This window comes from Pinus tabuliformis, chromosome 4_2 (genome assembly GCF_031772625.1).
Source record: "Pinus tabuliformis cultivar Carrire ecotype Pingquan chromosome 4_2, CPIR1, whole genome shotgun sequence".
Taxonomy (NCBI): Eukaryota; Viridiplantae; Streptophyta; class Pinopsida; order Pinales; family Pinaceae; genus Pinus; species Pinus tabuliformis.
The window spans coordinates 358368136-358380529 of NC_142304.1; the positions used below are offsets into that span (position 1 = coordinate 358368136).

The 12394-nt window shown below is 43.4% G+C and overlaps 1 protein-coding gene across 1 annotated transcript; it reads left to right on the top strand.

Annotated features, from left to right (window-relative positions):
• Positions 1-10664: 10664 nt before the first annotated feature.
• On the top strand, positions 10665-11468 carry LOC149169411 (uncharacterized). The gene has a single exon (XM_089425183.1). The coding sequence runs from the start codon at positions 10665-10667 to the stop codon at positions 11466-11468; it is 804 nt and encodes a 267-aa protein (XP_089281309.1).
• Positions 11469-12394: the final 926 nt, after the last annotated feature.

Consider the following 12394-nt stretch of genomic DNA (forward strand, 5'->3'; position numbering starts at 1 on the left):
AGTTGAGCGATTTGCTCATATTTTGACTTCGTCATTAACTCGTTTGCCGCTCTCAATTGTGCCAATGCCTCCGTTAATTCTTTCTGCTTCTGGATTGCGCTCTGGTCAATCCTCTGTTTTTTAGTCTGCAGTTGCTGGGTTAATACATTATTTGCTTGTTGTTGTGCCAGCAACTGCTCTTCTACCTGTGCTGCCTTGTTTCACGCCTCGGCTACTTCTGCTTGCAATCCATAAATCTCCTGGTCCTTAGTCTTTAACAAAAGACTTACCACCGATGCTTTATCAATAGTTGCTGCAGAATAAGCTCCCGCATACTGCGATAGCTTGGTTAGATCATCGGAGGGGTCCAATTCCTCCTTCCAGACTACATTCCCCGTGACTGTTTGCTCAGGAAAGATGGAAGGTTGATCAAGACTTCGTCTCTTCCTTCAGCGCTTATCAACTGCTTTGTGCCTAGGGCTATAGAAAACGTCCAGGGGAGGAATATCTTCCACCTGGAGCACAATCTGATCGGAAGGGTCTTTGGTGATTACCTCGACATCCTTTGAAGTGGGTGGGCCACTGGTTCCGCTTAGAACCTGAGAAGAAGTGGTGTCTGGTGCGTCGCTTGTCTTAGAGGTGTCTGTGTCTTTGGAGCCTTCCTTTCCACTGATAATGGAATTGAATTGATTCCATTGTTTAAGCAATTCAGGATCTATGGAGGTCTGTTTGTGTTGCTCCGTCTGGGATTTACTCTTCTCCTTTTCTTGTTCCAACCTCTTCTGCTCCTCCAGCTCTTTCCGCTGCTGCTCCTCTAACTCCTTTCTCTGTTTCTCTTCTTGCTCTCTTCTTTGCTTATCCGCTAATTCCTTTTTCTACCTATCTTCCAGTTCTTTCTTTTGTTTTTCTTCTTCTTCCTTCTTCCGTTGTTCCTCCATCTGCTTCTGATTTCTCTGTTCTTGTTCCTTCTGCTCTTTCTTCTGCTTTTCTATTTGCTCCTTCCTCTGCTTCTCTGCCTGCTGCTTCTTTTTCCTTTCCTCCTGTTGTTTCTTTTGTTCCTTAGTTATAACAGGAGGTTGGCTTGTCTGTTTCCGACCAGGCTCGCTTGAGGAGGACGCTGAGGTTAATGACAATAAATCTAGAGGCAGAGTTTGCAACCTCTGCTCTCTAAGTTTATTGAACTTAGTTAAATTCTCATCATTGTATTTCATCCTGGCAAGTTGTTTGGTTTGGCTTATTGTATCGGCAGCTACGAACAGGTCATCAAACTCATCCTCTTGATGGTCAATCTTTGTCAGTTTGGCTTGTTCTAGGGCAATGAAAGTAGTCTTCCTTGGATCATAGAGTCTGGCTGGCATAGTGGGCAGGGATAAAGCTTGCATCTTTATAGCCTCCTTTTCTGCATGCTGAAGATTATGCAGAGTAAAAACACCCATCCTCAAGGGAAAAGGGGGCCAGCCCCTCTTCTTCTCTTTCTTGAGAGTTTGGGTTACACTCTCGGCCATAATTTGGTAGGAGATCTCTCGGGCTAACAGTTTGTCTGGAACATATAGAGGGAGAACATGCGGCTTGGCTTGGCTTCCATAAACCCTAATATAGGTAAAATTCTCTTCTCCAAACCATCTTGCTACAGCTGGTAAGTCGAAGGAAGCGAGATAGGAAATTTTGGGAATAGGCCGATCAAAAATGGAATAATGAATGGGAACCATAAAACCATTGCAAATTTGATACAAATGGTCCTTGTAACAGGACTTCCACAATTTCTGATGATACAAATGAATGGGCGAAGGGTCTTGGGTGGTCCATCTCCAACCGAGGATGGGAAACTCAGAGTTAAAACACAATGTGTCCATAATGTAGGCACTATAATAAAATGGGGGGATTTTCCTTTCGGTGACTACAGATTTAGCTCTAAAATCCCGAACAGCTACAGTCAACTTATCAGAAAGAATGGTGGCCCAATCCATGATTATACTATTAACAGTGACCTCCATCAGGGGAACCATTTCTATATCAAAATTGGCAGAATCATGTAATCCCCATAGCCTACACATCATAATTCCCGCATAGTAATAGGGAGAAGCCAAAGAATCAACGGATTACTTACCCGAGCTTTCGTGCTTGTGTTTGGCCGGGTTCTGCCTCCAATCCCGAATGGGCTCGGATGGTACTTCATTTTCAGCTGCAAACTTCTCCACGAAGTCTTTGTTGTAGATTTTCTCTGGCTCAGGCAAATGATACATTTGCCTTAGGTTCTCTGGCTTAAACGACCCGAAAATCCGTCCGTCTCTTGTGTGGAACGTTCTGTCAATGATTGGAATTTCCTCGATTGCCCATCGCACTACATCAGTGTAGGGAAGGACTTGCTCTCTGGCCGCTATTTTGTGAAGAAAGGAATCGGCTAACTCTTTGAGAGTTGCATCAGACTTTTTGAGTGAGTCCGCAGTAGCCACTATCACTGAAACTTCCGGTTTCTCAGCTTCTAGTAAATTATATGTGCCCTGCCATGTAGTCTTGTTAAGACCAGTGCACGTAGTGTCTGAAATGAGGCCTTTCTTCTTATCTGTGGCAGCTTGCCCTGCTACAGGTGTAACAGCAGAGCCCGTAGTCCTCTTGGATCTTTTCCCCATCATGCTCAGGCTTCTCTCAAAAGACGAATTCTACACAATTGCAAGAGAAATCGAAACAACATAATAACAATGACACTTCACGGCGGGATAGGTATATCATTTGAAGCGTGCTAAGATTAATTTTCAAAAGTGGCTGCGGATCCAATCGTTGAGAGGATATTGCATATGCATTAATGGTGATTTGAGGCCTGCTACCCATTAAATGTGATGATTACACCGTTATCCGGGTGAATGACTCCCTTAAGCGTGCAACAGATATTCTGGCGGTTAAGCGCAGGTGTTCGTTAATCGAAGGGGCAAAATCTTTTAAATACACACGCATTACCTTATCCCTTGCATTTAACGGCATTTTGGGATTCGCGCTTTGTCAACTGGATATGAATATAAAATTAAAGCTTTAAGTAATGGCTTTTAAGAATGCTGACCACCGATGAGCGATATCGCATCGCTTCGGGGAATAAGTGTTGCACAATTATCACCAAAAGATCCTGCCGACAGCCGATAAGCGATATCTCATCGGGCTAGCGCATGGAAACAGAGCTAGGTGCATATAAAGTGGTTTGGGGGTTACCGATTGCGATATCGCATCGCATCGAGGGTAGGAACCGGGTGCCTTACTGAAGTGCATGGAATTCTGCCGACGGCCGATAGTGATATCGCATCGGGTCGGGATTTATAACATAAAGCGGTTCCACATGAGGTATCGCCGATAGCCGATCGCCGATATCACGTCGCGTCGGGGCATGAGTTATGTGTCGTTACTTGGTGTGCATGTAACATTGCCGATCGCCGATAGCGATATCGCATCGGCGGAGACCAAAATGCCATTTGAATGCATCTCTAGTGTTATTGCGATATGTGATCTTGTGATCGCTTTATCGCAATAACAAAAGATTATTTATTATTTGAAACATTACTATCCCAAAAAGGCTTAAATACATGAAAACTCATTTGATTATCCGGCCTTTTTTGAACATACAAGCATTGATGCCAAAATTTTTAAAAGGGACCCATTCCATATGTTAATTTTTTGTAAATAAGAATGATATGAAATGGGGGGTTGTTGTAGGGCACAACACAAAGCTTATTTACAAGTTAGTAATATCAATGGTGAAGTAACAAATCCTATTTACAAGTTAGTAATATCCATGGTGAAGTGATGGTGAATATTCATGGTTAAGAATCTTGTCATATTATTATAAAATATTTTGATTGTGAAATGAGATATTATTTTTTGGTATGTGGTATTGTTAAGCCATGGTATTAGCCATGCTATTGTAACAAGGACAAGTTCATAATATCAATCACAAAGTGGGGGTGAATATCCATAATTAAGAATCTTGTCATATTGTTATAAAATATTTTGATTGCAAAATAAGTTATGTTTTTGGGCATGTGGTATTGATAACCCATGGCATTATCCCATGGTATTGTAACAAAACCTATTTACAAGTTAATAATATCCATGGTAAAGTGGGGATGATTATCCATGGTTACAGATATTGACGTATTGTTATAAATATTTTGAGTGTGAAATATGTTATGTTTTTTGGGCATGTGGTATTGTAACAAAGCCTAATTTGTACAACTTAATAATATCCAAGGTAATGTGGGGTGAATATCCATGGTTAGAATTTTGTCATATTGTTATAAAATATTTTGGTTGTGAAACAAGCTATGGTTTTTGGGCATGCTATATTATTTTTTATCTTTTAATTAAGCTAACATTTAAAATTGTTTACATACTTACATTAAACCTACACGTCTACTTTATACTAGGATGTAGAGCCTTTGGATGCAATGATACATATTCAATAACATCTTTGAGATATTCACAGTGAATTTTGATTTTGAGTAACAAATTGAATAACTATTCTTAATATATAATTTTTAGTTATTAATTTTTTTCCAATTATATTAATTATATTTTTTATAGCAATGTAATTTTCAATTATCCAGGTGAACAAAAAAGTAAAAATTAGAGAGAGGGGAAGAGAAGCCAAACTTCAAGCAAAGTTCGAAGAAATGATTGTTGATAAATCTAAAAAATCCAACGAAAAGGACAATCAACCCAAAGGAAGATTTTGAAGACAATTGTAGTCTTAGAAACAATGTTAAATAAATAGCTAAAAGAAAATCTAAGTAACAATTTGGCCCTAAATTGTTTGAAACATAAAGAACATAAAATGGGTATCAAAGTCATCAAAAAAGAGATGAATAAGGTTGTAGAGTTAAACCCTAAATATAAGAAAAGAGACTTGACCCTCATCATTTTTATGTGAAAGAGTAGAAAAATGAAGACACCTTTGCAAGAAAGTAAATCATAAATTGAAACAACTTTCCTCATAGAAGAAAAAATATTAGGAAAAATAATTGAACATAATGATACATTAATTCACTTGTAGATATATGGCATCCTCAAAAAAATTATGAGCTTAAAAGGGTAAGTAATTGTTCAGGAGTCCAGCAAGAAAGTCTCAATTTGATTTTTCCTTCATCAAATTGAGAAAATTTGAATTCCCACATCAGCAAACAACTTGGATACAATTAATTTACGTGACATGGCTCTCATCACTCAGTTAGATCAGTAAATTCAAGTTAGAGGTCTTGTAGTTTAGTTAAGCATGTGTGATTGCTAAATTCTAGTAATCGAGTTCAGTTATATCCAGTTGTCTTTATTTAAACTAGTTCTAATTGTTGGTAAAACTAGTGGAAGGTCAGTTGTGCAGTGGGAATTAGTTTAACACAATGATCATCTAGTTAACTAATCAATCATCCCAAAATTACTAGTACATGCAAAAAATTCAAGGTCCCCAACTATGGTGGAGATTCCAAGGTAGTGTAACATCAGTTGTATACTAGTCTTGAGTGTACAAGTGTTGCATGTAGTGAGATGATCAACCTTGGGAATTGTGCAATCAATTGGAGGAAAATTCCTAAATAATAGAGGCCTAATTCCGGTCATGACACCAATATTCAAAACACTTTCTTAAGAAATCCTTATCCCGTTGATTTTTGCATGACTAGTCAACTATGATATTTCTTTCCAAACTAAATTAACTAAAGGGGAAAGGACAAAAAACAATTCATTGTTTAAATAACATACATAAATGAACAGCATAGAAGACTCCGTGGGAAGGATGAAGTCTGCAACAGAAGGTTTCGATTAGGGATTTCTCTCTGCAGCGGTTCTCAGACCGACCGCTGTATCCCGCCCTGTTCGCATTTCGTTTTTCTGTCGCTACTCTCCACCCTCGATTTACCTGTTGCGGTCGCTACACCGGAGGCATCTGTACTGTGCAGGTTTCACGGGTATTTTTCTCTCTGTCTCCTCAACCACTCCTCTCGTGGCATGCCTGCGGTTACTGTGTTGACCGATTTGAGGGTGTCTGCTTTCCGTTACCTGCGGTAGAAACAAGGGCTTCTCCATTCCTAGGCGCAGCTGTCACCATGGAGGTCTTGGATGCCATTGATTAAAACCGATGACCCGTTGGAAGGGGTTTCCATCTGGCGTACCCCATTTTCCACGTCGACCTGCTTATTCAGCTCCGGATTCTCCCTGGATGAACCCTCCCGACCTCCTGTGGTCCTGTCGGACGATCCCCCCACCTGGCCAGCTCTCTCCACCCCTCTGGCATCTCCGTCCTCACTTGGGTTTGTCTCCACTTGTCTAAACCCTAACCCTGGTTTAGACCCCCCTTTCCCGGGCTCAAACCCTAGTCTTCTGCCTCCGGTGACCGACTTCACTTCTGCATCGTACAATTTCACTTCTCAGGCCCCCCCATCCGGCAGTTACTCCGCTGTCCCGCCGCTCGCCGGATCCCTCCAATCTGTTGATCTGCCCCCCTCCTCGCACAGCCACCGACCTACCCACTCTTCACCAGGTCCGTCTCATAGCAGGGCTCCGCCCCCCCACCCCCCACAGGGTTCAAAGAAGAAGCATAAGTGCTTTAAGTCCAAGGCAGACGACATATTCTTGAGACTGGAAGAGGACATTCAGTGGGGAGAAGCCATGGACTTTGCGGACAGAGTCCTTGTCGGTCACATCAGGGGAAGGAATTACTCGGCCGTGCGACTGAAGACCTGGGCAACTGAGGTATGGGGTCACCATCTGGTCGACATCCCATTCGTGCAGACCTTTGTGAAGGAATGGTTCGCCCTAAGATTCGCTCGTGCCGACCACACAAATTGGGTCCTATCCTCATACTGGCATTTCGAGCATGCCCCAGTATTGCTGAAGTGTTGGACACCACTTTTTGACCCCGAGACTGAGCAGATCGGTATTGGACCTGTATGGATTCGATTTCCGGGCCTCCCTATGCAATACTGGTCCGAGGATATCTTCAAACGGATTGGTAACACCATTGGCACTTATATGGAATACGACAAATCATATCTGCAAACAGGTATGATGGCCTACGCTCGAATTCTTATTAATCTCGACACCAAAGGAGGCCTATTGGAATACATCACCATTCAATGGTGGGAGACATCCCGCAAACAAATTATTGATTACGAAGGCATTCCATATCACTACGCAGATGTCACAAGGTTGGACACCTATTCAGGGACTGCCCCCTCCTCCACAAAAAAAGGGGCCCTGAGCAGATCCGAGATCCAGATTCGACGGAGGGAGGACCAACACAACCCTAGGAGAAGGAAGGAGAGCCACCACATCTACCGGCAGATGATGCACCAGGCAATCCAAGAGACTTACAGGGCACTTCTGCTACAAAGGCAGCTGATAAGCGTCCAGCGGACTCCATACCTGCCTCGCCTCCTCCGCCCATCAGCTCAGGCACCACTAGAGATGTCGCCTCGACCGCGGGTACGTTTTTCCCTACTTCATCATCTGTATCTGGCATATCTCATATTTTTACATCGCTCTCTTGCATGGGTATCTCCTTCCCCCCCTACCCCTCTGGCTCCCTCCAGTTTCCCCCCCTCCCACTGGGCATCTCTCCCCCCTCCTCCCTCCTATGCACACTTCCCTTTCCCTCACTCTCCCCCTCCCTCTGTCCCCCCTCCCTGATATCCTCCCCCTCCCCTTCCTTTCCACCCCCCCCTCTTCCCACCTTACCCCCCCTCACCCACTCCTCCATCCCCCCTCCCTCTTCCCCTCGATACCCTCTGCGATCCAGAACAAAGGGAAAGGATGCCGACGCGATAGGCATTGAACCTACTCACCCCCCGACCTCCTCTAAATCGGCTAGAGGCCGCCCCTCCCGACTCACTAAGGCCAGACATACAGCGGGGGAAGAAGTTGCCCTTGGGTGACAACAAACGATTGACAGGGCCCTTAGAGCTAGAGACGGCCCTCAGCCTATCCCTCCATGAAAGTTCTATCCTTTAACTGTCGAGGGGTTGCTAGCCCCCATAAAAAACTAGCCCTGCGAAGACTGCTCACCTCGACTGCCCTGGAAGTGATCTTTCTTCAGGAAACCCTCTGCTCGGCTGACACCCTCATTCCTATTCTTCACTCTTGGCTTCCGAACTGGACATTCCATGCTTTGGATGCATCTGGGAGATCGGGGGGTATTGCTATTGGTTTCTGTAATAAATCCTTGGCTCTTCGAAACTCCTGGGGAGGCAGAGGCTACATCGGTATGGACTTATTGGACCGCTCTCTTAACACTGAGTTTCGTATCATCAATGTTTACGGACCTTGTGTGGACAGAGAACCATTTTGGAGAACCTTGTTTGCTTCTGAACTCTTCCGGGCAGACAACATCATCCTGGGAGGAGATTTGAACTTCTCCTTGGGACACTGTGAATCCTGGGGACACTCGGCCCAAGCGGATAACCTGTCCGACTTGATTTCCACCTTACTTGAAGACCATCATTGGGTTGACATCCCTCCTGTCAGGTTACATTATACCTGGTCCAATAATAGAAGTGGTGATCAGAGCCTAGCTAGAAGACTAGACAGATTCCTCATAAAAGAGGCTTTCCTCACTCTCCTCCCTCGCATTAGACAGTGGGTTGGAACCGGGGGTTTATCTGACCACAGACCTATCTTCCTGGAACTCTCTGAGGATACCCCGAGGATTAAAAGCCCTTTCAAATTCAATGCATCTTGGCTCAAGGATCCCAGCTATCATCAGCTTGTATCGGAGTATTGGAGATCAAATCCTATCACGGAAGAGGAGGAGCATACTACTGGTTTTTTAAGGAAATTATCTGAACTCAAAAGCCTCTCCAGAAATTGGGCACACCTGAAGCGGATTAATGATGACAAGATACTGAAGGAGGCCGAACGAGCCATTGCAACATTTGAGGATTCGTCAGATGGCACCTTCACAGCACCGGAAAACAAGGATCTATATTCTACTCTTATATCTAAGCGCACACAAATTCTAAAGGAAAGAGAGGAGAGCTGGCACCTTAGAAGTAGAGCCATATGGCTGTCTGATGGAGACAATAACACTAAGTTCTTCCACAAATTTGCAAATGGCAGAAAAGCCATTAACACCATCTGGGAACTACAAAATGCTCAGGGGCAGAGGATTACTGATCAGCAGGGTCTAGCTAGACTTGCTAACGAACATTTCAAATCCATTTACAAGGCACCCGGTATGGAAAACATACTTGAGATAATGCGGGTAGCTGAATACTTCCCCAGATTTGTGGAACAAGAGGATTCGGAGAACCTGACGATGGGTGTATCGAAGGAGGAACTAGAGGCCACCATTAAATGGTTCAAAAAAGACAAGAGCCGTGGACCAGATGGGTGGACCATCGAATTATTTATTTCATTTTTTGACATTTTGGGTGATGATCTACTCAGAATCGTGGAGGAAAATAGGAGGAAATGTAGTATTCATGCAGCCATCAAGTCCACTTTCATTGCCCTTATTCCAGAATCTGATTCTCCTACCTCCTTTAATGACTTTAGACCCATCTCTCTCTGTAATGTTCTATACAAAATTATAGCAAAAATTATTGCAAATCGCCTGAAGCCTATATTGTCTGATCATATATCCCCCGAACAATTTGCTTTTCTCCAACATCGACAGATACATGAAGCGATTGCCACTGCTCAAGAACTCCTCCACACTCTGAAGACTAAGAAGCAGAAGGGCATGATTCTCAAGGTGGACCTCTCTAAGGCATTTGACAGGGAAAATTGGCTCTACATCAGATTAATTCTTACCCATCTTAGCTTCCCTTATGCCTACATTAAATGGATTATGAGTTGTATCAAGGATGTTTCCTATAGTGTCCTCCTTAACGGTGAAGCTACCCCCTTCTTCCTATCAGAAAGGGGACTCAGACAGGGTTGTCCCCTCTCCCCGCTACTCTTCCTCCTCATTATGGAAGGTCTGAGCAGATCCATCAATGCGGCGAAGGACAGACATCAGCTTACTGGCATCAAGATCTCGGATAATTTCTATCTGACTCATCTTCTGTTTGTTGATGATGTTCTGATCTTTTTAAACGGAAGCATCAGAGATTCTTCAATTATGTACAATATTTTCAAGCTCTTCCAACAGGCTACGGGCATGATGATAAATGAAGGTAAATCCACCATCACCATTATTGGTTGCTCTCAGCATGAGTCTATTTATACTACCCAGCGTTTTCCTTTTTCTGCTCTTAACTTGGATGATGGGCTTAAATATCTGGGCTTTCGTTTAAAGCCTCTCGGGTATAGGATAGCAGACTGGACATGGCTTATTGCAAAAGTGGAGAAAAGATTACAGATCTGGTACCACAAATATCTATCCAGGGCTGGCAGATTAACTCTCATCAAGGCTGTTATTGAGGCCACTCCAGTTTTCTGGATGACGCTTGCATGGATTCCAAAAGGCATACTTAACAGACTACAAAACATTTGTTGCAGATTCTTATGGAAGGGAAATCAACCTGGGAAAACGTTTGCTTGGGTAAAATGGGGATCGCATCACCATTCCTAAATGATGGGGAGGATGGGGCATAAAAAGGCTTGAGCTATTCTCGAAAGCCTTGGCTGCTAAACTGGGTTGGCAGCTCATCATCTCCAATAGTCTCTGGACCCGGGTAGCACTAGTGAAATATATATGGCCTACAACTTTTATGGATTGGCTCAGACAGTCTCGTCCCCCAGCTAGCAATATCTCCAACATATGGAAGGCAATGATAAACTCTCTCCCCATGCTGCGACTTGGAATTACCTGGAGAATTAAGGAAGGAAACACTGTTCGCATTGGATCGGACCCTTGGGTAGGATGTGGAAACGCTCACAGGTTACCTGCCGCTTTAATTAGCTACCTAAATGATAGAGGCATCATATACATCAAGCACATTGGCGACCACAACAACACCACTGTCTTTCAACAAGCTTGGAAAACAACTTATGATTTGGACATTCTTGTGCATTGGAGACAAGACTGGCAGCTATATATTGAAGCCCTCACACAGGCCGACATTCGCTTAACAGAGGAACCCGACGAAATCATCTGGGCCCTTGCGAAGTCTGGTCTTTACTCCCCGAAAGAAGGATACATCTGCCTTATGGAACCCCATAAACCTCAATCTATTGACCCTACTTGGAAATCCTTCTGGAAACTCAAGGCCACCCCCCACACCCACCTGTTAATGTGGAATATACTCTTAGACAAGATCCCTACAGGTGCCAATCTGATGAAGAGATCCTTCCACGGCCCCTTCCGATGCCATCTGTGTCGTATGGCTGATGAGAACACCGAACATTTCTTCCTGAATTGCCCTTCATCTAAAGAGTTATGGAACGACATATCTGCTCACTACCCTTCCTTACTCCCCTGGCAAGGCAACAACATCCAAACTCATGGTGCCTTGCTCATAAAGGCAAAGCCTGGAACATGCTACTCCTTGTCACTGGGCCATCTGGATAGCTAGGAATCAATCCATCTTCAATCTCAGAGAACCACACTGGCCATCCATCACTCAGCACATAATCTCAGATTATGATCTCCTTCCATAAGAGGACCCCGTTGTCCCTCAGCGAATCATCCCCTCGGAGATCATAGATAAATCTAAACCTTGGGCATATTTTGATGGTTCTGCCCAGGAAGCTGGATGTGGAGGGGGACTGATTTTACACCTGAATGATAAACACTACTTCAAAATCCAAATAAACTTGGGGATGGGCACGAACAATTTTGCCGAACTCTGCTTTGCAAAACACCTCATTCATTTTGCATTATCTTATCATTGTACACATCTGCAGTTATTTGGTGATTCAAAAATCATATGTAATTGGCTCAATAATACATCTCAATGCAATGCATACTCTCTCAGACATATTCTGGAGGAAGCTCACAGGTTGATAAACATATTTGACTCTTTTGTCTGTCGACATATCTACAGGGAACAAAACACGGAGGCTGACCAACTTTCAAAAGAGGCAACGCATCTTCAGGACAATGTCTGGTTGATACAGGAGGAGATTGATGGTACCCACCATCAATATTACCACAGACCGTTTATAGAACAGGGACAAATTGGGCTCTAAGCTCATGTTTTTTGAAGTGCTTATTGTAAAAACATGTATTAGTTTTCTGTATCAGTCAGATGTAAAAATAGTTTATGTATAGACAGACATAGTACTTTCTCTATACAGAGAAGATATATATATTTTTCTTCTTTTTCCCTCCAGCTGTTGAGGGCAGTTTTGACTAACACTGACTATAGACTCCCTGCGAGGAGATATACCACTCAGCAGTCAAATTTTTTGTAAACAGACTTATATGTCTCTGGATAAGGCAAGTAAAGCCTCCATATGCATATGCCCTCGCATCTACAAAATGTAATTTCTTAAGTTA

What these genes read in the sequence shown, in the direction of transcription:
- LOC149169411 (XM_089425183.1), top strand. Translation starts at nt 10,665, where the DNA reads ATGGATTGGCTCAGACAGTCTCGTCCCCCAGCTAGCAATATCTCCAAC.